Source organism: Corvus moneduloides, chromosome 1 (genome assembly GCF_009650955.1).
Source record: "Corvus moneduloides isolate bCorMon1 chromosome 1, bCorMon1.pri, whole genome shotgun sequence".
Classification (NCBI taxonomy): Eukaryota; Metazoa; Chordata; class Aves; order Passeriformes; family Corvidae; genus Corvus; species Corvus moneduloides.
The window spans coordinates 61,767,775-61,795,133 of NC_045476.1; the positions used below are offsets into that span (position 1 = coordinate 61,767,775).

Here is a 27,359-nt window from a genome sequence, read left to right on the forward strand (position 1 = left end):
AATACCCTAATCATCTCCTGACATATGTCAGGTGGTGATATTATTTCTGGTGGGACCACTGTACTTCTGCTTTATTAACCTGAAATAACCCTTGTGTTTCTTAAATTGGACCTGGAAGCATCTGGGTGCTTTCACCTCTCTTTAACTGAGGTAAAAATTGAGTGTTCAGCCCTTCTGATGGGGACTTAGCACCTTGCTGGATCCCTGCTCCTAGCACACAGTGACAGGGAGGCAATACCTTGCTGCCAGTCCCTCCTGCACAAAGCAGGATACAAGTCTAGCCTGATATTTGTTAATCTGTAATAGTCTGCCTAAGTGCTGTTTAGTGAAAAATATTGTGTGGTTTTGTATGGATAAACCATCTCTGTCACCGCTAACATTTGCTGCTGCAAACTGTTGCTGCACAGCTCTGGGAAGTTTTGTCCAGTTTGCTGCTGATTTGTATGGTGAGTGACAGCTTTGGACAAAATCCAAACCCTACATTAATATTAATTTAAACTGATGTAAGTTAATGGAGAAGAAACAATAATCAGCAGTTAACAATTGTAGTAAGCTCACCACTCCAGCCATAGGATTTTCATTTCAAAGATGTCTCAGAGGCACTTGGCATCACATGTTGTTTAGAGAAAGGGAATTCATTCTTTGCTGAGTTATGTTAAGGAAAAAAATACAGAAAAGTTATGGGTTTGAAAGTGCAAGGAAAAAAATTAGTAAGGCTCTTTAATAGCTGTTTAATGGGGTTTTTTTAAGAGAAAATGAGAGGTTGTCATTAGAAAAGATCTGAAAAAATATTCTGAATACCAGTTTTAGTTCGAAATAAGCAGAAGCATGTAGCATCATGGTATTTTTTACGAAACTGTAACTAAAGGAAGTTAATAACTGTATAACCTGTTCACTTGGTGCGTTTACTTACTTCTATTAATTAAATGTACTTTGTATTGTGTGCCCCATTTATTACATTCTGTGTCATATTTGCTGTGACTGTCGGGGCACGGTTATGATAAAGTCAGAGGCAATGAAGATGGGTGCTCATCTAACAGGTGCTCCACTCCCTTTGTTCTTTGTATACACATATTCAAATCACGTAAGGCAGGGGACAGGATAGGACCTGTTAACTCATTGCTGATTTCCCTAGCAAATAAACCAGCAGCTGCAGGTCCAAGCCCTGGCTTAGTGCTGAGAAGGTGGCACTTGTGTGGGACAGGATGCTTCCATGGAGCCCTTTAGCAAACTTCTTTTGGGACTTACAGTGCAAAATATATTTTCTGCTTGTAGGTAAGATACGATATGAATTATATTTGATTGCCATTGTGGAAATGTGAATTGATTATATAAGATTTATCTTTATAAATTTAAAGATATTTCTGTTGTATTGTCAGATGTTTTATTTCAGGAAGGTAGCCTAAAAGCTTTTCATCAGATAGTGGCAACTTGTTTTGTAGTTGAAGCTAAAGTTTTAGCAGCTGAACAAAAATGAATGCTATACATAATCTCTATGTAAAACGTGGGTATTGATTAAATATATATAATCTACATTTAAAACTTGAGTATTGATTAAATATCTATCATTACATTTTATTGAGTAATATATACATTGTGCATTCTTTTTGACAAATCAGGCTGGACAGGTTCTGAACCAAGGATTATACAGAAGCTGTTGCACTTCTTTAAAAGTTTATTGAGACAACACTGATAACATTATTTTTCACTTCTTTATGATTGATTAATTTATATGTAATACCTAAATGTAATTGGTATTGAAACTAAGTTAAGCTTTTAGTCAACTGAAGAATGTCTCCCCGTTAATAGTGCATTTGTTTGGTGTCTGGGTGCAGTTCTCATTAGGGTGCATTTGTTATCCGTGCAATGGATAAAAAATAGATGTTCTATGTACTTTGGCAGAAATATCCTGTGATCAAATGTTAGATAAACTTATTTCTACAAACTACTGTAACAACCTTTTTTTATATTTAATTGTTTCTGTAAATGTCAACAGAGGAAATATATGTTACAAATGCAGTGCTTCCTCTAATCATTCACGTATAAGAACAATTTTTCTTTTATCATCTTTGTGAACGTCACAGTTCTAGCTTATTATAGAGTCACTTAGTTTCCTTGATTTTGAGCTCAATACTTTTTCAAGACTTTTGGCTTCGTAATAATTGATGGTTTATATGACGAATATTGGATCTCTTCTTTAAAAATGAAAAATATTTGGTTGATAAAAACCAGTGACTTTGTTCTTTACCTACTTGATCACTTTATTGGCTATTTCTCATTAAAATCCTACAAGAGCTATTGTCATGCAAGCAGAGTGCTTTAGAGTACATCTTTGTTCACCAGGAAGTCTCACACCCTTACCCATACTCATTTTCTAGTAAGGGAAATTGCTGCTCATACTTTATATCATGATGAGAATCAGGTGCGTTGGAGACATGACACAAAGGCCACTGAAGACATTGACCTCAGCAAATAAAACTGAGTCCTGTAACAAAGCTCACTGGAACTTTTTCTTGGGCAAAAATCCCAATCCAGGGAAGAGTATGCCTGAGTTTTCCATGATATAAATGGAGGTATAGAAATTGCAGCTTCCCTGGACCATTACATCTGGGTTGTTTGGGGTTTTTTTCATAAATGAACATACCTGTAAAAAGGGGGGAAAAAATATTATCACTGATCTAGAAACATTTTCATTTCTCACATTTCAGGAGAGCTGAAAGGGTAAATGAACACTCTGGTGAAAAGCCGTTGAGAATCCAAACTCACTTAGACAAGGAGATGTGCATGTTAAATTCAGAGAATGCTAAAACCTCGCTAGGCAGGTTTCAGTTTATGCCATAAACTCAAAAGTTATGTCATAGTTTTTTATTTAAACTAAAACTGCAGCTCTTGTTTTATGTCAACAACAATTCTGTTGTGCTTGCTAATACTGGTGATAGCAAAGTGAGATGGAAGCAAAGCACAGATCACTGAGCTCCAAATGGAGGTCGTTGTGGTACAGCCCTTACGATCATTTTACAAAAACTAGGTTTTGGAATTCCATTGTCTTCGAAAAAAGTGTATTATATTTGGAAAGCTGTAGGGATAGGCTTAAATTTTATGGAATTTGTGCCTGATAAATACGAATTTAGTTTGACACATTGACTTGATTTTGCTATTAACATTAATTCAAGGATTAGTCATAACAGTCTTCAGTTTAAATTAAAAATTAAAATTAGTCTAACACAAGTGAATCATAGAACCTTTTAGGTTGGGGAAGACTCTTAAGAGCATCAAGTCCAGCCATAAACCCAACACTGCCATTTCCACCATTAAAGCATGTTCCTGAGCACCATATCTGCACATCTTTTAGGTACCCCCAGGGAGGGTGACTCTTCCTCTTCCCTGGGCATCCCATTCCAATGCCTGACAACACTTTTGGTGAAGAGCATAACCCTCTCAATAAAGAATATTCCAGACTGAAGAAGACACGATCTCTGCGAAGACCAGAATTCTGCCATCGCTGCTCCTGTAAAACCCGTGCTTTTGACAGAACACCATTATTTAATAACTTGCCCCACTCTCAGCCTGCCTTCTCCCTTGCCCTGCCAACCATGGAGAAGCTCCTGTGTGATGTTGGCACTCCACAAAATCACCCCAGCAAAGCCAGAGAGAGCAACAAGAACTGGAGTTATCCAAAGCCACTCCTGAATGGACTGAGGGGAAAATGGGGTTTCTGCCCTCACCGCCTCTGGTCCTAGCTAAAATAGTTTCCGTAACTGCAGATCAAAATCTCTTTCCAAGACATTACACAGAGCCAATTTTCCCTGTGAATCAAGTGGGACAAAGTTAATTTGCAGTTTCTATTCCCACAGTTTTTTAACTGCAGAGAAAATAGATTTTCCAGCCCCTATTCTCTTTTCTTTACTCTGTTATGCTGTTACCTTCCATACTGGTGGTCCCAGTTATCCTGGTGCTCACAAGATCTGCTTAGGTTTTGTGCTAATTTTTTGCACAAACAGATCTGTGAGAAATATTATTTGTTTTCCATATTTTGTGACTGCACTGCTTCTGTTACTGGCATGTTGTCCAACAGCACAATCACCTATTTACAGCTAAATAAACCCAAAAATTGAACAGCATTGTGCATAAAGAATGAGTAAGTTTATGGACAGATCTTTTAGTTGCAGATCTCTCTGTGTTTGAGAGATGTGTTTGTTTCAGTTGATCTAAAAATTGAAATGGGTGGTTATATAATTGGTGGGTTATGTGAAATAGATCTCCAGCATTAAATATTTTGTGAAGGATTCTCCCAAGGAGTCTCTCTTTTTCAAGTGGACAACAGCAGTTTAAATCTGATTTGTACTGTAAGGTTGTCAGGGAGCATACTAACGTCTGAGAAGTGTTAGAACAACAAAATACTTAATCTCCTGTTAACCAGAGTCTAGCAATCCTCAAAGAGTTGTGCAGTGTTAGAAAACTGCGAGAACAGCAGGCTACAAATAGTGTTAAAAAGGGCTAGGGGAGCAGCCTTCAATTTGATGTGCATCATCCGTTTTAGGTTTTTCATCTAGAAAGTTAAGTATGTAAACATCTCTGTCCTATGTACCCCCACTTAAGCCATTTCACATTTTTTCTACACTTTTTTTACCCTGTTCTCCTCCTGTCTCAGCTGAACCCCAGCCAGTTCTTTGCAAGTCAAAGTCCATGCAGCCTGAAGCCCTCTGCCTGCTTCCTCTTTAGCCCCCATTAGTGAGGGCTTGCCAGATACTCTGTCAAGGGATTTCACTTTCTGTATATTTCCCTGTTAGTATTCTGCAGCATTTCCTTTGGTTTTCATGTCATGCCCTCAGAAATGCTGTGAGCTATCTTTAGCTGAGTGTAATACTGCTCAGCTTTATGAAAAGTGAAGCCAGCCACAAAATTATTTTCTTGGGGTAGATTCTGTACAGCATTGCTGGCAACCCATGAGCCAGTCCCCTCACACATCTGCTCTGCTACTTTGCATGCCCTTCCAGAGTACTTCTGACAATAATTACTGGCACTACTGCTGCATCTGTAGCCATTGCCCCCTTTTTGTGTCCCCACCCTGATCCCCAACAGGTTTTCCTTGCAATTAAGTTGTGGCAAACCGTGCACTAAAATTTGATCATTCTAACCCAAAAGGTATGTACAGATACCATATTATGCTACTGAGTTGATATTTTTATCTTTTTCTGTCACATAACCTAGGAAATTAGACAAAAATGAACCTTTGACAATTTCTGTCATAAAGAATAATGATATGAAAGTAGGAATTTAAGAAATAAAGTTACCTCTGCATCATATTAATGAACACAGTCACATATTTTTCATACATAGCTCCCTCTGCCCTTCCCTACCCACCCTCCTCTCTCCAGGTAGAAATTGATTCCATGTACATCAGCTGGGAAGTTACTTTTTGATTACAGGTATTTGTGAGCATGTCAAGAATCACAAAATCTCAGATTGGAGGGACGTCAAGGATCATAAGGTCCAACCAAAAATGATCATTAGCAGGACGAGAATAGATGGTGAATGGTGGAAAATGTTGCATGTTGTCCTGGGCAGTGTGTTCTCAGTCTCCAGTGTGTTCTTATGCAGTAGCAGATGGATTACTTAAATCACAGTTTTTTCATTTCTTACTTGTAAGGGGTTTCTTTTTCCTAGGGTTTTTTAGCACTTGCAGCATGCTTTTCAGCAAGATTGAACACAAATCTGAGCAATCAAACCTGCAACTAGAGTCAATTGGGGTTGCATCTTGAACATACTAAAATGTCTTTATAAGTATTTTGAAAAATCTTGTCTTTAATATTTCAAATTGATCATCCAAAATGAGTCTGTATGTTTGCTGTTAATTTTCTCTGGGCTTAAATTCTTCATCTGTAAAGTTCTATCAGTTAAAATGGTGTTGTGAGATCAGTTCATTGCTATTCTCGTGAGTGCCATGGAAAAGTTAATGTGAAAATCAATCGCTTAGTCCCAAGACTAAAGTTTTAATGGTGTTCTATAAATATGTCTTAAGCCAGCACAAGAAAAATTATTTAAAAAATATATGGGAAAGGCAATGATTAACTGAGGAGTGAACTTTTTGCACCATAACAGAGACAGAATTCTTGGAATACAGAATTAACCATGTGGCTGAATATTTCACTTTTGTGTGTATCAACAGCAAGCCTTAATTCTGCCAATTTCTTAAGACTGGAATGCTTGACTTTTGCAAGCTTAGTATTGTTTCTGGAATTTAGTCTTACAGGTACAGAGCAGTCAGCAATAATAACAGCAACAATAATAATATGTAGTTTTAGTCAGACATCTGTGAAAGTGCTGCTTGTCAGATTTTCAGTCAGTTTCTCAGTATAACTGGCAGAGTACCTAAGAAGCTCCTTTGTAGCTGAACCAACCCCGAAAAAATCCTAAAAACTGAGTGATCAATCCAAGATTGTTAGTGTAAGACCTAGAAATATGAAATATTTTGAAGGAAAAATATTTTATACATTAAGGTAAATGTACATTATCTCATTTTTGTCAAACTTTCAACAGTAAAAGATCCTTCCCTTGGCTTTTTGTATAGTTTGAGGCTAGAGCTCTGTGGCTAGATCCAGCTTCAAGGTCAGTGAGCTCTTGCCCCTTTCTTACTTAAAATCTGAGTTATAACCATGCAAAAAAATGTAAGTTTTAGCCTTGAGAGTTTTTCCACAGTGAGAATTTTTCATTTGAATTTTCCTGGTTTTCCATTTGTGTTTTGGGTTTGTTTATTTGTTTGTTCTTTCATTTTTATGCAGGTATTTGTTCTGCCTTAAAATTGACAGTACCATCTCATACCGTCCATGGTATTGAGGGGCAACCACTTCATCTTACTGTTGACTACAATTTCAATGCTACAGCTTCTGAAATCCAGATAATTTGGCTTTTTGAGAAATCTCAAAGTAATCCAAAATACTTGCTTGGCTCTGTAAATCAAAGAGTAGTTCCAGACTTGGAATACCAGCATAAATTTACCCTTATACCACCGAATGCATCTTTGAGGATTAATCCATTGCATATCAGTGATGAAGGCAATTACATTGTAAAAGTCAATGTCCGTGGAAATGGGACCATAGCTGCAAGTCAAAAGATTCAAGTAGCTGTTGATGGTAAGTCAGTGACAGATAGTATCTTCATTTCGAAAATAAAATTACAATAGTTTTGAAGTACTGGTTCTTAGTATCCGGTTATGATACTGTCTCATTTAATGCAACCATACATGAATAAATGCTAACAATTAAGTGATGTTGTTTTCTACTGCTGCTGGAGGGAATACTAAAATATATCTTTAAGCAAAATTAATATATTCACTGATGTTTCTATATCATAAGGAAAAAAACTGAAGAGGTATAGAAACACTTAAGATTAAATTAGACAGACTTCTAAAAAATATGATTTGATAAGTTTCTGCTGTGCTATCACGAGGATGCATTGAATTTCAAATAGTCTTTTTCTCTGAACAGCTTTACCTCCTGTAACAAAAAGAAGTCATTGACTTTTGCTGGTGACTGTAGCCCTGTGTCTGTAAAAGAAGCCCAGATCTGAATTCATGAAGTACTGAAATTTTCTCTTTAGACTCTGCTTTCTGTATTGGGGACTTAAAAGAAAGTGGAAATGGGAAAGAATTATCTAAAAGGATGACAAGAGGCTTCTGTAATGTATGGATTATACAGAGGTATATATACAGAGGATTATATAGCCCTGTAGCTGTTGGGCTTGAAAGGAATGAGATGAATGACGTCTTGAGGTGACAAAGTTGTAGCTGCCATTTTACTCCCAAACCCATCCCAGTTTGCAGACATCTTCATGACCGGAGCACCCATATTTCAGTGGTGCCCAGTGTGGGCAAAGCTGTGGGCAGTTGTGCTGAGAAGTCACACACAGTGGGCAATGTCATGCTTTGCGCTCTTTTCATTTCTGTGGACTCAGTGATTTGTATACAAGAGGCAAGAGGCCGTGGTACACCTGACTGCAGCCTTTATCCTATTACCAGTAATATAAACAGTCTGGTTTTATTTATGCACCATAACAATTCTTACAGCCACCAGCTGAGAATATGGCCTTCTTTTTTTAACCTTTAACTACATTTAAGAGATAAAACTTGAAATATGAGTAATTTCCAGAGAGAATGATGATTGCTATTTGAACTATCTTGACCATGATGACTGTAATATAATCATGTAATCATGAATGTAATATAATTATCACTTTAACAACTCTTCATATCTCTTTATTTTACAGTTCCAGTCACAAAGCCAACTGTACATACTGAACCATCTTCAGGGGTAGTGGAGTTTGTAGGGAATATTACCCTAAAATGTACTGTGGATAGAGGTACAAGGGTAGCTTACCAGTGGATGAAAAATGGGAAGCATCTCCATGCTGGCCCTAATTATATCTTTTCATCAAACAATGCTACACTTCTAATTGTTCCTGTTGTAAAAGAAGATATTGGAAATTACAGCTGTCTGGTATCTAACCCTGTCAGTGCAATGGAAAGTGAGATAATTGCACCAATCATATATTGTGAGTATATGAAATATTCATTATTATCTTTGTATGAATAATTTCTCTGGAAGGAGTGCCTCCAAATAGGAAAACAGGCAGAAAACAGTTGAGCTTGTTTGTAATAGCTCTAACTTAAAATGGGATAATAAAATTATTCAGTGTTGTGTAGTTGTGAAGATCAGTCTCAACTGCGGAATTCAAATAGGAACTTCAAGATTTTCACAGATGTCTTCAGATGTGACTCAAAGGAAAAAAATAATTAGATTGGTCTACATAAAAATATTGTTCAAAATGGAAACAACAAACAGTATCAAAAAGCCAAGCACAGGAAGTACCAGGCTGAAGGACTGCTATTAATGGGTTTCTTCAAAATCATTTCAAGTCCAGTCCTTTTTAATATTTCCATTAATGGCACCAGAAAAAAGATAGGGAGCACCTCAATGAACTTCATTTATGACACTAAATAGGAGGGCTGAATGACAGTGACAAAATAATAGAGCTGGGATGAAATTTGCTAGTAGAAAAGGAAATGGATATGCCCTTTCAGAGAATAAAAAACATGAACTTCTGCTGATAAGATTGAGATTGATTGGAAAGTAATCAAGGCAGTGAGCCTGGGGGATTGAGCTATCACACGATATCTATGAACTGATAGCATGATTCAGCCATGTATTTTGACTGGAAATGAAGGCACCTGAAAAACCAATTGAGTTGCAGGAAACAAGATTGATTTAATCAGCATTCAACAATTATACTATAAATCTTAGGGCATTCTCATTTTGGTCCATGTCAGGCATTCCCAGTGCCTCCTCAATTTTCAAGTAGCACATGCTACACATATGTGACCCTGCTATGCTCTAATCCTCATGTCCTCAGGGGTCGAATTATCCTTCTCAGAGGAGAGCTGAAATTAGGTTAGGACTTACTTTGCCACCAGTCCTATTCATATATAGCCTGTTTACCCAGGGGCCAGTGTGGAAGGCACAGTGCAAGGACTGGAACTGGATTCCTGTCCAGCCAAGGAGTGGTGCTCATTCCTGCTTTCACCAGGCTCTGTCATCTGGCAGCTGGTAGGCAGCCCATGCTCAACTTGTTATGATTGCACTCCCAATATATTCAAAACCTACATCTCTTACATCTCTAGCTCTCATATTTTCCTCCTCCTCCTTTTATCTCCTTTCATCTCTGATTATCTATTTTGCTACCCTTTTTTAATTGTAACTTGGAAGAATTGGGTAAGGGGGTGACTTGCATCTAAACTATGAGGGAAATCTCCACACTGCACCAGAAGAGAAAAAGACTGCCTAAATTAGCAGAGGTGAACAAGGACATTGTTAGATATGAGCTGATGTAAGCTTATAAGATTGACAGCAGTGCAGACTTGAAGAAGCAGTTTCAAAGAGTCCTAAACAGGGCAAATATTAATGGACCTTTCATCTCATTATACAGAGGAATCATGATACTCTGATCTACAAGGAAATAACCAGTACTGATGGAGCTTTTACTTATCACTACTGTAATTAAAAAAAAAAACCACATTCTTTCCTCAAGGTAGCACATTTTTATATGCCTGCTTTTGTAGAAAACAGTCTCAGCTCACTTATGTGCTTAAAGTGCTAAGAAAGAGAGCTGAAGGTGTATGAATGCAGTTCCTCTACTGTGTTTCTCACTTTAATGAGCTGTGAATCAACCTTATACAGGTCTCTCTTCAAACTTGGGACACTGTATCCAGCCTGACAGCCTTCTTCCAATGCAATAAAGTCAGGTCAGGCTAGAAAAACATCTGCCACTCTTGCTGCCTTTCTGACAGCTCTTTGTTGCACAGCCCGTATGAGATTTGAATTTCTGACCTGTTGCACACAGGATTGTCTCCAAAGCACTGATCACGCTGACAGGTGCCTGGGACACTTGCTCTGACAACGTGTGTGCCCTTCAGTCCCAGCTCTGGTACTGCTTCTTCCCGTCTTCCTCACTCAATTACATGCATTTGTCAGCAAATTTGTAGAATCTTTCCAAGTTCTAAATTGGAAACCTGGTTTTGACCTATTGTTTACCAGAATTTTAAAATCGCAAAGTTACTTAAGTGTCCACATTTCTTGAATCTTCTGCTGTTTGAGTGGTTGTGCTATACATCTCTATCAAAAACCTTGAGATTCACTTTTTCTCCATGTGTGTAAATATTATTGTGTATGCATTTTCAGAATGTCCTTTGTAATTCATCAGAACTGAGGGTTTGCTTTGTGCATAATGTAAAATCTGAAAAAAAAAGTATTAAGAGCAAACAATGCAATGCTGAAAGGCTGCAAATATATATGGTATTCTCTATATCCAAGTCAGTGATGGGAATTGGGGTCTTACTTCCTGAGCTATATGAAGTCACCTAATTTGGTTCAACCTCTGCCTGCAGAAGTAGTTTGTCTCCCAGCTCCCAGTTGTCAATAACAATCCAGAACAGGCCCCGGGATCTCTGTCTGCCATATGTCAGTGCTGTGGGGGAGTTACTGGAGGTGATAAAGAAAAGGTCACTCATGGTAAATACCTGCCATCTGCTTGGAAACTGTAAGAGTCTCGTAGTGACAGGAGCAATTGGAAATATTCCCACAGAGCAGTAAATTGTTACTCAGAAAGATTGATTTATTATTTTACACATCATTTAGTTAACTGGTTTTACTGAGACAAGAGGCAGTTTTCTGTAGAGAACAATACTGGGAAGGGAAAATAGAGCTGAGGGATCCATGAAGGCTGTAATTGTGGGCTTTTACTGAGTATGAGAAGTGTTTTTTAATTCGCATTTTATTAATATTATCCTGCTTCTCCATTAGTTATGATGATAATGCAGCCTGGAACATGGCTATTGCAGCCGTGTGACTCAGAAACAAGTTATTTCAAGACAGGAAGAAGCTGCTGTCCTGTAGGCTGCAGCAGACACTGTTGTACTGTGTTGATAGAGTTGAATTTAGCAGACCAAGTGGGATTCTCTTCCTCAAGTCTTCCAAAAGATAGAGTATCCTTAGTACTAGAGAGGTAATGGTTCATTGCCTGCTTTTTAGAATCATCCTTGAAGCTGTGTATATCTGTCAGTTACACCGTGTTTAGGGACCTTGATGTACACAGTGCCCAGGAGAGGCAAAAGATTGCTCCAGGCAAAGCAGAAGGGTAACCCGATCCTTGTGTTAACTTCAGCAAGGAATGCCACTTTTCAGATTTTGCCAAAATTTGGCTACTTCTTAAGATAATCTCTCTTTGATTTTTTCAAAGTTACTTCCCCAGCCAGTGTGTGTCAGTGTTTATATAATGATTTTTTTCAACTTGCAGCTTTCGTTAAAATCTAGTTCTCCATGTTATCTCTTTATGCTGCACTGTTATGATACTGACAAAAAAAGCAGAACTCAGTTCTGATTCTTTTGAAGGCTGTGGCAAACCACCCACTACAGTGAGGGGGCATGGGAACCAGTCAGCTATTCTTACCATTAATCTCTGTTAACGCATATCAAAGCCATATTATCAGTGAAAATAAAAGCTAATTTTCTTAAGAAGGGCGAATTGGATTGGAAGAACCATGGAATGCTCTGAAAAGTAAAAAAAGTATGTTCCTGCCTATAAATAGTGTGTGAGGGGCTTTATTTCATTTATGAAAGTGTCAAAGATCAGTACATCTCTTCTCCTTTTGGATCTGAAAAAAAAGGGAAGTAAATACCTGTATGAGGTGAGCCCCTGTGAAAACCTCCCCTTCCACAGAAACATGCAGCCCAAGTGAGGTCAGCCAAGCCAAAACAGTGGGGTATTGGTCTGTACTTCACAGAAATGGTCATTACAGAGTCAGCTGGCTCTTGGAGACAATAAAGCAAGTGGCTCAGGAACTGCAGAGCCTGTGAGGAAGCAGCCCAGCATCTAGAACTTTAAGAAATGCTTTGATTCTTCAGAGTGGCTGCTGCAATGTAGGTGGGAGCAACACTAATTCATGCTGAAGTGAATTTGTATTTCATTTCCCAAGAAAATATTATGCGTGATGTTGGCCATTCCTTAAAATGAGACTGCAAAAAGCTTACCACTAGGAAGTAAGTAGAGAAAACGGAAAGGTTGACAAGTTTATGTTGTGAAATGTGGACATTTACTTAAATGTGGACTAAACTGAGGTCATACGTGGTGATCTATATTCTCTTGTCTAAGACTTAAACAGAAAAAACCACAAAATGGCCTGGTTTGTGCTGTGTGCTGGTGGCTTAGGTGTTCTTGAGAATAAATGAGTCTTATAAAAAAAAGACAGTAAATAGAAGTGTATATTAGAGGAAGTTCTAACAGCATCCTGGATTTCCTGGTGGGAAATAGAGTCTGAAATGTACCAGTGTGCAGCTTCATGTAACAGGGACTTTCCCATTCAAACCCAGCAACATTATCTTAATTCTTCCAGACAGCCATAGGAAGGTGGAGATACTACTCAATTCCACTGTACCGTCCCCATTTTGTGCTACACCACTCTGTGTGAGGCAGCTTTATTGATCTTCAGAGATCCTACCAAAAAGATACTCTGCATATTTTCTTCTTTGGCTCTCTCAGTATTAGGTCTGTACATTTTTGGTTATCCATGTAAGTCCTCAGGGAATTAGCAACATTGAAATCATTAGGTTGTTTTGGGGCTTTTTAAACTAGAAAAAGTGATTTAATAAGGCACACTTCAAATATTATATGCTCTACATTAATTTACTTTGATAACTGTAAAAATAATTTTAATGTGTAAAGATAATAAAAGCCCCAATGATCTGAAATGTTCTAGTAAAAATAGCATGAGAAATATTCCTTTAATATTTAAGTATATTGTTTCCCTTTTTATTTTCCTATGCAGGTTACACTAATAATACTGATCTGCTAAATTTTTTGAGTAATGAACACATGACTATGGAACAACATATGCTTCTTCTAAGTATATTCAGGAAAACAACTTTTCTTTCAGCAGAAGGGCTTACTCTTGAAAAAAACACAATTGTTGGAATAGTACAAGCCTACTAAAGTGGAGGGAAAGTTAAAGTTTATTCTAGCAGTTATTTATGGAAACATTTTTCTGAACTTATCTAAGGTACATCCCACTCAATATTATACCTGTAAGGTAGTTCCCTAAATAATTATTATACTGTAAATTATTGCAGTGAATGTAATATTCCAAGGCTAATTTGTACACTTTTAAATGTGCAGAGAAATCACTTCTGCCAGTAAGTTTGACATTGAAGTAGAAATCTAATTATGTCCCTGAAGATGTGCTCCTTTACTTCATAGAAATCCAACTGATTTCAGTTTTCATTCTTTTTATCATACTGAGAAATACATAATCGTGCTTTTTCCCTAAACAGCAATTAGACCAGTATTAAATGGGTTAGCCTGAGCTAAGCCTGGCACAAGTCCAGTTATTGAACAGAAAGCCTTTTAATTGAAATGACTGAATGCCAGCCATTCTAAAGGCTAGTTTAATTTAAATATTCTGACTTCAGAGATACACTTCTGATTAAAGTTTAATTATGTGATTTGATTTTCATTTTCTCACTATATTTCCCTTTTTTTTTCCAATGCAGATGGACCTTATGGACTTAGAGTCAAATCAGACAAAGGTCTGAATATAGGGGCAGTGTTTACCGTTGACATGGGGGAAGTTGTACTGTTTGACTGCTCGGCAGATTCAAATCCACCAAATATCTATTCATGGATTCAGAGGGATGACAATACCACTCAAGTAATCAAATATGGACCCCATCTGGAAGTGGTATCTGATAAGGTGGCCCAGAAGACAATCGATTACATGTGCTGTGCTTTCAACAATGTGACTGGAAAACGAGATGAAACTCGTTTCACAGTTGTGGTTACTTCTGTAGGTAAGAATGTAACTTCATTGCTGTCAGCATAACATGTGAGTGGAGCGTCAGCCCCAGAAAAAGGAAGTCATTCTTAGAGTATGTATCAAAATTGAGGTCTTGCTAAGTATATAGTAAAGGAGCTTTTGGACATTCTGTGAGATACAGGTTTTACTTGCAGTATGACACTGCTCAGAACACAACCCACTAAGACACTGAAGTTTTGTGGGATTTTGTTACAATGTTCATGCAAATGATTTCCCTGTCATATTTATGAATCTCTGGATTGATTGCTGGGTTCTGAAGAACACATGCCTTTATTTCTCATACACTATAATCTCAGCTCCTGTACAATTGTGTTCGACAGCAACAAAGCAGTTTTTCAGAAAATCTCCAGCAGCATAGAATGAAGAACAAGATATTGAGGAAGTCTGATATGTCTTCTCAGTACAGGTGGATACAAGTATTTCCAAATAAGGAGTTTATGCTATTGATGTTCAACAAGATAGACTAAGATTGCCTATTGGAAAATTTAACAAAGCAATTTCACTTGTGCTGAGCAAAGAGGTCAACCATTTGTTAGTCTGGTAAACAAGAAGAGGAGATGTCCATCTTTCAGGCTGACTTACTGATTCATCATAAATCCAGGGCTTTCAATATGCTGGAAGGAAGATGTGTTGCAATTTCGTAGTAAGAATACTGCACTCAAAAACTAAATATTGTGGTTAGTAGTGAAAGCAAATGCAACCAGAACTGTGTTGATAGAAATAAACATGACATTTCTCCAGGAAGTTCATGTAAGCTATGATATTCAGCTGAGATTTCCTTTCAGAGGCCAAAAAGAAGGAAAGACTCCACAGATTCATGTTTAGTTGCACTTAAAATAATAGATTTGCTAATTTCAAATATTTTACTTAAATCTTATTAAAACATTTTATCCTGTGTATCTAAAATATAAAAAAGAAAATTTCCTCCCTCTATAGCCATTTTCTTTTTGATGAGTGTTTATTCAAATAGCACTAAACCCAGATGTCAAGGCTATACTTTGCAGAGCAGCACTGACTGATTGTAGGAGGTGTGAATTCACACATAATTCATTCTCAGTGATGCTGCTCAGGCTAAATTCTGATTGCAACTGAATAAACCAACTAAGCAAAGACTATGAAAATTGTCTATATTTCTTTTCTTTATCCCCATAATCCTAGATACAGAGCCTGGACCATGGCATTCAAAATAGTGGAAACCCCACTTTCAGTAGCGACAGGAACTCTGATGTTTCAGAAGATCTTACACAACTTCCCCATGGGACAGAAACTCACCTATATGGTGCTATAGACAGCTGCCTAATTAACCCTAAAAATTATCAATGAAACAATGATTTTAGTAAGTTACAATGATATGAATAATTGCAGTAAGTTGTTACCCAGTTTTAGCCAACATTCTAAAATAAGATGCGGTATCTCATGTACACAAGTCATTGCTCAGTTTTCAAGTTTAGTCAGCTTGAGTGTGTTAAATGCATGCAAAGAGCATGTCTTTGTTTTCTGCACTGATATATCTATGGAGATGTGATTTATTGAGTCTCCATTTGAAATGACTCACTTTAAAGAACAATTTGAAGGACTCATCTGATTCTCCAGCGTTTGGACTTTTCCTTTCTAAGGAAAGCAGTACACTGAAGGACTACAAAATAATTGGTGAAATTGCAGTGATTTGTTTTCCCATGTCTTTAGGACACATCTGGCTAGAAATCCTCATATTTAATCTTCATGAAAACCACTGCATATTTAGCCAGCACAATGCCAGTGAATTACATGGAGATGTAAGTAGATGTAAGCAATTCTAGCTCTCTGCACAGGAGCTCATCTACTACTGGAAACATATCCAGCTAAATAATATACATTTTAATTGTACTAATAAATCTGGCACTAGCAAATATGCAACATTAATTTACCTGTATGGATTGTGACACGTCCTCTAATTACATTAATTCTGCGCAGTTCAGAGCAAAAGGAGGAAATTAAGAGTGCACAAGCAACTATGTCTGGCGTTTCCTAACTTTCACATTCTTGTCTTTGCAAACTCACTGCAGATGTTTTCCATGTGCTTTTAAGTATGTAATCTATGCAATTTGTGTTTGTGTTGTATCAGAAAATCCTGCTGGAAAACTGCTGCTAATGCATACCTTAGCAAAAGGCCTGAGCAAAGGAAAGAAATATTTTGAATATGTTTAGATATGAATACAAACAAACATAACATGGTGGAGTCACCATCCTTGGAGGTGTTTAAGGCAAGACTGTGCATGGAACTTAGTGCAATGGTGGTCTTTGGCCATAGGTTGGACTCAATGGTCTCAGAGGTTTTTTCCAACCTAATTAATTCTGTGATTCTGTGATAATTTATTGGTTTCTGATGTGGTTTGATAAACAACCAGACTGTCAGTGATCTGAAAATCTTTAGAAAAAGCCTAATGGATCTTTCGTCCTCTCCTCCTTTATAGATCCTACTGCTAGGAGGATTTCCCTCCAATCTAGCACAAGCTGCTCTCTCACCCTATTTTTTGGTAGTACAGTGTCTTTATGCCTCAAGTTATAATATGCATCTTTTTCTGGTGCTGTAATTTGTGGATTACATTTACTTACTTTCATTTAGCTCTAGGCACTAATTTGCTCTGGAGTCTTATCTGATATGCATATCATTGCTTTTTCAGTTCAGGAGATTTGTGGGGAAAAATAGATATTACCCATTCACAAGACCCCACATTTTGTATCTGTTTTGTATCCCTATGCAGGTTTACTAGCTTCAGATTAATTTAAAAAAGATGAATTTTTCTGTGTCATTGTAGCACATTGTAAAGAACAAGAAATTAAATACAATACTCATCTTTTTTGTCACAGGGTTGGAAAAGCTGGCCCAGAAAGGAAAATCTTTGTCTTCTCTTGCAGTAATAACAGGAATTTCATTATTTTTGATCCTAGCTATGGCCTTTTTATTCCTGTGGAAAAGCTATCAGCCACATAAAGGTATGTAAAAGTTAAGCACAGTCCAGCTCTTCTTTTGGACCATTGGAGCAAAAAGAATAATTTTTCTTTTTTTCTTCTTTTCAGTGATACAACAGAAGCTACAGAGGAGGTACAAAAATAATTCATTCTTAGGTCTACAAGTCCTTTCCATCCAGAGAATTGCATTTTTATTAATATTAATTTTCTTTCCTTGGCTTATGATGTCAAACTGAGAAACATGTTTATGTTTTCTAGGGCAGAGGCTGACTACAGAAAGGCACAGGCCTTTTCAGGTAATGGTAATGAAATAAGTGTGAGCATAAGGTCAAAATCCATTCCTGAAAAAGAAAAATAGCATCCCCACATAGAGGAAAAAAAAAGAAGAAAAGGAATAAAAGTGTATTTTTATGTTGGGTTGCACGCCTCTATAATCACTTAATTAAGATAAGACCTAAATGAGAAGTCAGCATGGGTTTAGCTCATGTCTGGAGCTCATAGCAGTATGTACTGTTGCCTTGAATTCTATCTGTTAGTCCCAGTATTCTGGGATTGGAATACCTGTATTCCGCTGTTGTGACCAAAATGACTTAAATCAGTGTTATTCTGGGATAGCAGTGAGAGGTGATACGCTGTGGGAGGATTACAATTGAAAATGTTTGTGGCATCAACTGTTACCAAAATCATGAGACAATGACATTGCAGTATACATACCTTCTACCATATTCTGTACTATTTTCTGTGTCATCAGGACCCAGAGTGGTTTTTTCACTGCCTCTTTTCCTTCCACAATCCTTCCCACATGATCCTAGGCAGGAGATGCTAGAGACTAGCCATCCTTTGGAAGGATATCACTTTTATTCCCATTCCTTTCTACCAAAGCATCAGAGCAGACCATAAACATGCACAAGGATAGGGAGGTATATGAAGCTTAGGAAGGTAAGAAATTCACTTGAGCACAGAGGGCCCATCACCCTGGCAAGTCATATCAAAGGCTGGAATCTCAACCCTGTTGTTAGTGCTGCAACCTTTGCTGTGGAGTAATGCCCAAGAGACAACCAAGAGCCTCAGATCTCCTGGACAGTACGAGGGTAGATAAAGAGACTAACTACACCTAAATACACGCTGTATCTGAAGACCCAAATAATACTGTGGCACCTATTAGTACCATGTTCCCTTTTATTATTCTCAGCATTATAAAACATTCAGGTGCTACTGCTTCACTACACTATAGTTGTGCTGAATTTATGAATTCAGCCTCTTTTCTATGGGAAATGAAAGTAAATTGGTCATTTTAGCCTTCCAGAATAGAGAGTTTGAATGTCTCTATCAAAATTGTTGATTTTGAGGTTAGGAAGAGGTTGAGGTTAGGAAGAGGCTCCTCACTTGGTCCAAGGTGTGGGAAATCACCAAGCAGCTCTGCAGCTGTCCTGCCTTGCTCCATACCAGTTTAGGAGTTTGGCAGGGAAGTGGTTTAAAGCAGATCACATAACCAGTATTTGGGTGTTTTAAGAATTAGGGCAAAATACATTGCCAGTCATTATTTTCCAGGTTCATATTGCGTCTCTTTTTTTAATCACTGTTCTAACTTCAGGACATGAAAGTGCTTCAGATGATTTTGGGATATATGAGTTCATCACATTTCCAGATCTTACCAGTGGTTCTAGGGTATGTGGTTTTATATCATAAACAGACAGTTTAGTTTCTCTTCTATTTCTCTAAGTATACTAAAATCTGTACTAGAATCCTTCTGTAGGTTTGCTTCTGTTGCTTTTTATGGATGTCTGTATGACACCATATTCATGGCTATTGTTCACCCAGTACTTGCTCTTTCCTTCCTGTGTTAGTAGTTCAGTACTTTGTAATCGACATAGTGCAGTAAGGAATAACCAAGCTCTAAAGACAGCAATCTCCAGTCAACTAGCCTATATTAAAAGGCTGTTTGCAGTGTTGAGTAGTCGGGTAGCACTGAAGCACTTGTGTCACACAGACAAGAGTACTATTGTGACGCCATTTTCTTCCTTGACCCTAATATTTCTGCTCATGCAGCATTCAACCATGGCAGGGCAGAAGAGGCTCAGGGGGAGTATTTAAAGTTTGAATGTAAGCTAAGTCTCAGCTATATTTCACAAAAATTATTTTGTTAGCTTTATGTATTGTGGGGGAGGAATTAAGCAAAGGAATTTTCCTTGCAGATAAAAAAATCCTGCAACATTTGCTGCTTCCTTGCATTGTGTCTTTGCTGACATTACTGTATAGGAGTTGGAGATCATTCTGATGTGATTTAAAAGGACAAAGAAAAAAATTAGAAACAGCCACAAAATTTAGGGACAACGGTAAAACTTGGAGGAAGTAGAAGAAAGACTTTCCCTTTGCTGGGGAAAATTGTCAGCAATGTAATCTTGTTCCTTCGGAGAGCATCAATTTGGTCAGGTAAGGGAGAGCTCTTAAAGCATGGTCACATGGTCACACCTAATTTTTTTTATGATTAGTACTCATAATACATGATGTCAAAAACCAGTCATATATTAATTAATTATCTTCTCTGATGGAGTTAGATGTTTGAAAGACACATTTATAGGGCTAAAGTGCTACCACAAATGTTAGTGGAGAGGACAGACTTTTACAGCAGCAGAGATAAAAGACTTTTAGAAAACAGAGGAGCTGAACTGTATCTGTTATAATTTGTGCCAGTAAGAGTCTAATTAAGTTTAGAGATCAGGCCCTAAATCATTACAGCCTTAAGCACACTAAGTGATAATCACACGTAAGTGATATTATGCTGAAGAGGGTATATTTAGATTACATATTAGGAACAGATTCTTTACTGTGAGGATGGTGAGGCACTGGGACAAGTTGCCTCAGTTGCGGATGTCCCATCCCTGGAAGTGTTCAGAGTCAGACTGGACTTCAAGCAACCTGGTCTAGTGAAAGATGTCCCTGTCCATGGCAGACAGGTTGGACCTGGATGATCTTTAAGGTCTTCCAACCCAAACCTTCTATGATTCTATATCCCTTAAGCTGATCCTATCACAGTATCACATTCTTGCAGGATCAGGGCCTATGTAGGTCAGGAGGGAGAGAGCAGTGTAAAGAACAACAGGATGGATGAACAAGCCATGAAATCTACTATAATTTCCAGTAAAATTTCAAGAAAGAGGAGAAACTCCACTGGTTTATGTTCAGCTACTCAAATTTATAGCATTGTAGGTTAAGTCCACATCTGATCCACTGCTTCATTTTAGTCCGCAGAGAAAGGGGAAAATAAGAAAGTGGTGATAATGAAGAACTGGAGGTTGGGTATAGGCAGAAAGATTGGTATTTCCTTATGGATGCAGAGTCTAGGTAAATCTGTCTTGACATAAGAGGAAATTAATATACTTAACATATTGAACAGTCAGTATTACTTGACTTATGAAAATTACTTGCATTTCTCTCTCTTTGACCGGCCAGTAGGAGCTTTATGCTGAGCCCATGCCCTGAATATTTCCTGCTTTTTTACTGTCTGTTCTCCTGCTTTGCTCTTTATTAAAAGTTTCTTTCTTGACTTGTGGTATGTTAATATAAAGTATTTGCTGTATTAAATGCAAAAGCTGCATCCTAAATCTTTTAAGGGGCTAAATGTATTTAAAACTATTACTTGCCTTACTATTAATGTGATGAGAACTTACCCAAAATGAAATGTAAACTAGCAGAGATTACCTGTTCAATCCACAAGCAAAATTGTGATGAAAAGTTAAAAAAATTACAAGTTACATTATCTGTTTAATTTCTGTTGAATCTTTTCCTATTTGTACTTATAGTAGGAATACACTTTGCTGCTTTCAGGTTTCAAGTCAATCTGTTCCTGGCTCTGACTTTGTCGCAGGCCAGGATATGCTAAGTACGGTTTATGAAGTTATTCAGCACATTCCTGAGCAGCCGCAACAAGACCACCAACAGTAAGTTACAGACTGTGTTCACTCACGTGGTAGCTCAAAGACAAATACTTTTGCACCCAGAACAATTTACATATTGGTAGATGTTTTTTTATTCCACTGAGAGCGTTATGGAAGGAAAGATATAAGCTACCTTAATTCCTCCACTATTTCCTATCCAATCCCCCACTTTTCTTCAAGACTCCAGTCTGTTGTTTCATCATGCCAGTTTTGTTAAAGTGTGAAAAACAAAAGGTAAGATCTTTGAACACAGCTTCAAATGAAAATTCCCACTTAATTTAATAGGGCACCAAAACATCAGCACTTCCTACTGAGCAGGTTAAATATTCAGTCAAGGCAGTTTAATTGGCACATAGCTTCCAGACCTGCCAGCCATGTGCCAAGTAGAGTTAGGGTGGGGTTTTTTGCAATGTTGAAACTGGTCAGCTGTATAATAATCAGTGGTTGTTGAAATAGTCACTGAAATATTAACAGACTAGTACTTGAGTAAGCAGTGTCTCCATAGCAAAAGAATTCTTGTTCTGTGCTACCCTGGCTGGGAACTCCACAGAAACACTTTTGCTGAGTTAAATACCAGGAAGGCCCCAGCACATTGTGCTTATGTCTCATAGACCTGGTTTTGTTCAAATCACCTACTATCACTTACTGGCATAAGAAGGGTGAATACACTAAAGTTTCTGTAGTTGTGGTATAGCTGCCATAAATCTGTTGTGAATATTGAACATATTTCTTACAAATTAAGAACAGCACACAAGACTTTATTTGGTAACAAGCCTATTATATCACGTTTTCTATGATTTTTTAATGTGTTTTGTTTCTTTTATACTTGAAAAGTACACACTCTTAACAATATGCTAATCACTTGCCTGAGTAATCACAATGTTTATGTGACTACATTAGTATGCAGTACTTAAACTACAAAAAATTTTGTGCAGGTTATATCTTCAACTGTGTGTCCAAGTTATGTATGAAAACATGCAGCCATGCTTGTCAAAACAAGCTGGTCAGTGAGAAAACAACACTGAATTGCTAATGATGTTTTTGTTCTGCTTGGGATTTTTCACTTTGAACCCTAAGATTTTTAAAGCCAGATGTAAAAAAATACCATTCATAAAGTACGTGTTTTCTTACTCTTCCTCTTACACGCCTTCCTTCTCAACTTTCTCACTGATACATGACCTCTCTGAAAAAAGGAATAAATGCAACAACAACGTAACTTGAACTTTGTGACAATTCAGAGTTCAACTAAAACTTTGCAAAGCATATTCTGTAGTTGTAAAGGACTCATTTGCATAAACCAATTTTTTCTGCTCTTTTCATATTTCATATTTTGAAAAGGAAACATAGGAAAAATTTTCACTAATAGCACAAAATCTGCTAAGCATGATGCTGAGTAAAGTACTCAGATTAGAAAGACCACATTCATGAATTTTCCAGTTCCCTGATCTGCTGAGAAGGAGCACTCTGAGTGGTAAATAAATAAGGACAACTAAGTCAATTCTGATGCTTACAGCAGGATGCTTCAGCTTTCAGTATAAGGGAGAAACAAAACACCACAGAACAGAGAATGAAGCTGGGAAAGTAGTTGCAGACTCCTGTAGTGCAAAGTAATGATTGCTTATGGATGAATCCCACAGACTTGGTATGCAATCATCTGTACAATAATCAGCAATATTCATGGGAAAAATGATACAAAACTTGTCTGCACTCTGTTTATGGCAGGAATCTCTCCTTGTAAAAAGCAAGAGAACAGATTTTATGGGAGCCAAACAGATTTGTTGGTTAAGTGGTCACTTTATTCTTATTCCAAGTGCTTCTGACTGGAACTGCTGTGATTTCACTGATTTCTTAAAATAAATATGTAAAGAAAAATCAGTCAAAAGCAATGTTTAATTCTCAGATTTACAGTTTGAGAATCTTTCAAATCCTCACTTTGAATGTAACTTCACCAGAATTAGCTGGTGTTTTCTCTCTTGCTCTTAGAAATCCCAGTGACAGTATCAGAAAATTTGCAGACTAGTCAATGCCTAACACCTGGGAATAGCCATTTCCACTTTTCGTCATGCTTTTTGCAGTCTTTTTATCCTTTCATTCACAAATGCACTTTTGCCTTTGACACTAAATAATTACAAAATTTTTGATGCACACCAGCTCTTGAAAGGTAGAAATACTACTGGAAAATAATTAAATTCTTTAACCCTCTTGGGTTTGGACTGGCAGACTTACAACTTAATTGCAGTCAGAACAGGAGGTGAGATGATAGCTGGCTTTGCACTTTTACATTCATGTGCTTCCATTAGTTGCTTTTCACAACAGTCCTTTGTAGATTCACCTCCTCTGCTCCTCCAGAGAATCAAAGGGAAAACACGAAGTCAGATTTTGAGGAAATTGTTCTGCTCCATCTCTGGACTCCATAGTCACAGGGAGTTACGGGATAGTCACATACTCAAGTATTTCATTAAACAGATTCTTTTAAGCCATTTTGGTTTGATTCTTTTCTCATCCTTGGACATTTTTTTACACTAAATATAAATCCTGTGACAAACTGAACAACAGGTTCTTCCTCATATGAAAGAAATCCAAAAATGACTGCCAAAGCTAATGAGCAAGAGGTTTAGCCAGCTTTCACAGATAAGCACTGACAGCTCATAACTGTATTGCTTACAAAAACTGTTTGTAACTTAAGTTTCATTTTCACTCCAAATGAAGATAATTTTACATCATCTTCCTCTCCTCTGATCCTTACTGTTTCTCTCATATCTAGCATTAACCACTTCACAACTTTCTGCTCTGCCAGCTGTTGAAGAGCAGTAAGGATGCAAAGCCTTGCCAGGCATTCGGCACAGGGTTGTACTGTGGACTGCACTGGCTCAGTTCATGGTTACCACCACCCTTTGGCAGGCACACTATTGTTGTACAATATGAGCAGCTTGAAATCGCTGTACAGAAAGAGCAGCAATGCAGGATGCCATATTAAGCATTATGTTATTTATGGCTCAAACCTCTGTTGTCTTTTAAAAACTAGACATACTATGCATACTAAAAATTTAGTCAAAAATCAGTGTGTTGCAAATATGTCCCCAGAGATCTTATTCAGGCTGAAGAACTGCTTTGTGTTTAGAACTGCTGGTTTGTTTACATGTTTGCAATTGTTCTTTTAAAGAACAGAAAAACAGTATTGTGGACAATTGTCATATATATATGTATGTTCTTTCCTAGATGTATATGAAGATACGGGAACAGGAAATCAAAGCATCTGAAAATACCAAAGTTACTTCTCTTTCTTTATGATATATTGAAAGGAAATGCCAACAACTCCAAGAGTAGCAAAGGCTTATGCCACCTTTTCTTGAAATAGCAACTTCTCTTCAGACTGACAATCCCTTTCCTTGGGGTGCTCCAAATTGCCCATTTCTTAATTCTTTTTTTCTTTTTTTTACGTAATAATTCCTTGGAAAATATGGATATTTTTAATTCTTTTTTTTTTTCTTATCACTGAATACAAAAGACAAAGGGATAGCTTAAAAAATGCACTATAAAACATGCATCTTTTTTTTAAAAACAATCGGCAGAGGCACAAGTAGGAATCAGGCCCAAGATGCCATCCATGCTTGTTTTATTTAAAAAATTGCAAAAAATAGCATACAGGAGTTTTTTGTATTTGGGTTGGTTTTCACAGGAGAAGACCTCCATACTGGCCTGAAAAATAATAAATGCAGTATGTCAGACGGCAAAATACATTTGGGATTTAAAGTAAAGTCAGTCTTTTAACTCATTTAATGTGACATAATTTACAAGCATAGATATTGATCTGTCAGGCAGTTACAGTTTTAAAATGTACATACATATATTGTTCAGAACAATGTGTTCTCATTAAATTCTGTTTCCTTTGCATTTTAACTGGTTTTCTATTTGCTGATGAAGAGCCTGTTTCTCACTGACTAGGAGAGCAAGTAATATTCAAGTTATTTCCAAAAGCTGCAGAAAGTTCAGGGTATTTGTACATTAAGATAATTCTCCAGTGCAAATGAAACCAATATTACTCTGTTTAAACAGTGTGCTACAAGTCCCTTTGCAAATAGAAGAACACTCTTCCAGAAGCTTCTGTTAGCTGACTTCTGAATCCTGCAGGAAAATTCACTATTATTTCCACAAGGTCAGCTATTAGTTGGTGTCAGTTAGATGCAGTCAGGGAAAAGAAGAAATATTAACAGAATTAAACTACAGGAAAAAAAAAGATACTTCAGGAATGGTTAATTGTGCACAAAATGAGAAAGCATACAGTGTGTCCACGCTTTAAGATGGGCTGTATGGTATTATTTAGAGCACTCTGTATTATGAAAAATAATTTGCACTTATTTAAAGTATCTCCTTAATCCATATTTACTAAATATTCTTCCGGTCTCCATCTTTCAAAGACAAGGAAAAATAACATGGTTTTCAGTGAGCATTCTGATCTTGTGAGGCTGAAAAAAAAGGGAAAAAACAATTGCACCATTGTGCATGAGAAAAATAGGATTTGGCATTTCACAGAGGCAGCAGGTGAAGCCCAAATATGCAAGAAGTAGTGACATGATCTCAAAGATAACGTAGTCACCAGATTTGCTCCCTAAGAAATAGCCATCTGACATGAAGGCATCTAAGGCAGAGGCTCTAAGTAGGAACATTTGGGCAGAACTCTGAAAGACTGAGAAACTTAGAGAGTTCCGCATAAATTCCTCCGTTGTTCAGTCAAAGCTGATTTCATGTGTGTTTCAAATTGGGACAGCTCTTTGGGATTTGCAAAGTCTGATTTTCACGCTCTTTTTTCCTCCTCTTCTTGGTGGAGCAATAATTTTAATTGCTCTGAAAGGAGCATGCTGATTTCTGAAGTGCTTGAGACCATTCCATCTTACCACACTGCATGTCACTGCAGGCCACAGGGCAGGAAATGCAGATAAATTGAGAAAAAGTAGTTTCTCCACCTCTGGACCCTCTGTATTCAAAACTGACAATCATATATATTTTTCTAAGGTTTTGTGGGGGGAAAAAAAGAAATCAGGTCAATTTCAGTTCCAGTCTACATTCTTTTAAGCTCACCTATATATATATGCCTAAGTGCATTTTAAGGGTCCCAAAAGATTTTGTTTCAGAATCTGTGCTCATGTCCCAGTAAAAGATGAGCAGAGTGTTTTGGATCAAGCCATTCATCAATAGTGTGAGATGACTTCAGCAGTCCAATACAAAAGTCCACCATAACAGTCTTTTAAACTTCTGAAAAGTGCCTGTAAAAATACCTGTAAATTTAATAAAACAATTTTGTTTATGCATCATGTAATGTCTAACAGTTCTGTGTGTCCATGCATTTTCACTGGAAAGGACACCTATCATTAGGTTGGAAATAAGAAACAAAAACCTGCCTGTTGCAAGTAAAATGTTCCTTGGATGCCCCGTATGCTGGTCGTGGCTGCCACATTCCTACTCTCCACTTACAACAAAAATTCACAGCGAAAAACTGAACTGGTAGGGAAATTTATTTTACTACAGAAAGAAGAAAAACTGTCTTAAATAATTCTTCTAGCTATGGCAGCAGAACCAGCTCTGCAAATAGGAATACGTTATTGAAACAGACAGAGAGCAAACACAAGCAAGTCATCTTCTGCTTATAATATATTGTTCTCATCTGTTTTTGTTTCATTGTGTCTTGTGTATTACTGAATGTTAGCCAAAAATAGGCTGGCATAAATTCCTATTCAAACTGTGCTCATTCTTTACAGTTCTTCCAAAATTTGCACAGTGCATTGAGCTACTTTTGGTGGAGAAATCCATTTGGTGGAGGTATAAAAACAATAAACTGTGAGGAAAAAACCAATTCTGAAATGTCACAGAATCTTAATGGATGACAAAGAAAACCTTTACATATTGTACGCTTGCCCCTTTTTCACTGCTACCACAACATTCAAAAGAGATTGATAAGCTTTTATTTATTGATGTAAAATCTATTCCAAATTTTACCAAAGCAAATGGAGTGTGTGTCCATTGAACTAGATGATGTATACACTGGGAAGTTC

General features: G+C 37.3%; 1 protein-coding gene across 2 annotated transcripts; it reads left to right on the forward strand.

The window, feature by feature from the left end:
- Positions 1 to 1,011: 1,011 nt before the first annotated feature.
- HEPACAM2 (HEPACAM family member 2) lies at positions 1,012 to 27,160 on the forward strand. 2 transcript variants are annotated; one of them, XM_032112095.1, is made up of 10 exons: positions 1,012 to 1,275; positions 6,783 to 7,133; positions 8,266 to 8,550; positions 14,097 to 14,393; positions 17,270 to 17,395; positions 17,480 to 17,504; positions 17,630 to 17,667; positions 18,966 to 19,039; positions 21,200 to 21,312; positions 24,529 to 27,160. In XM_032112095.1, the coding sequence occupies exons 1-10, from the start codon at positions 1,206 to 1,208 to the stop codon at positions 24,536 to 24,538; spliced, it is 1,389 nt and encodes a 462-aa protein (XP_031967986.1). In that variant the 5' UTR covers positions 1,012 to 1,205; the 3' UTR covers positions 24,539 to 27,160. The 2 variants fall into 2 exon arrangements, with proteins under 2 accessions (XP_031967986.1, XP_031967996.1); XM_032112105.1 differs by lacking the exon at positions 24,529 to 27,160 and having other exon boundaries at positions 21,200 to 21,316.
- The last annotated feature ends 199 nt before the right edge of the window (positions 27,161 to 27,359 follow it).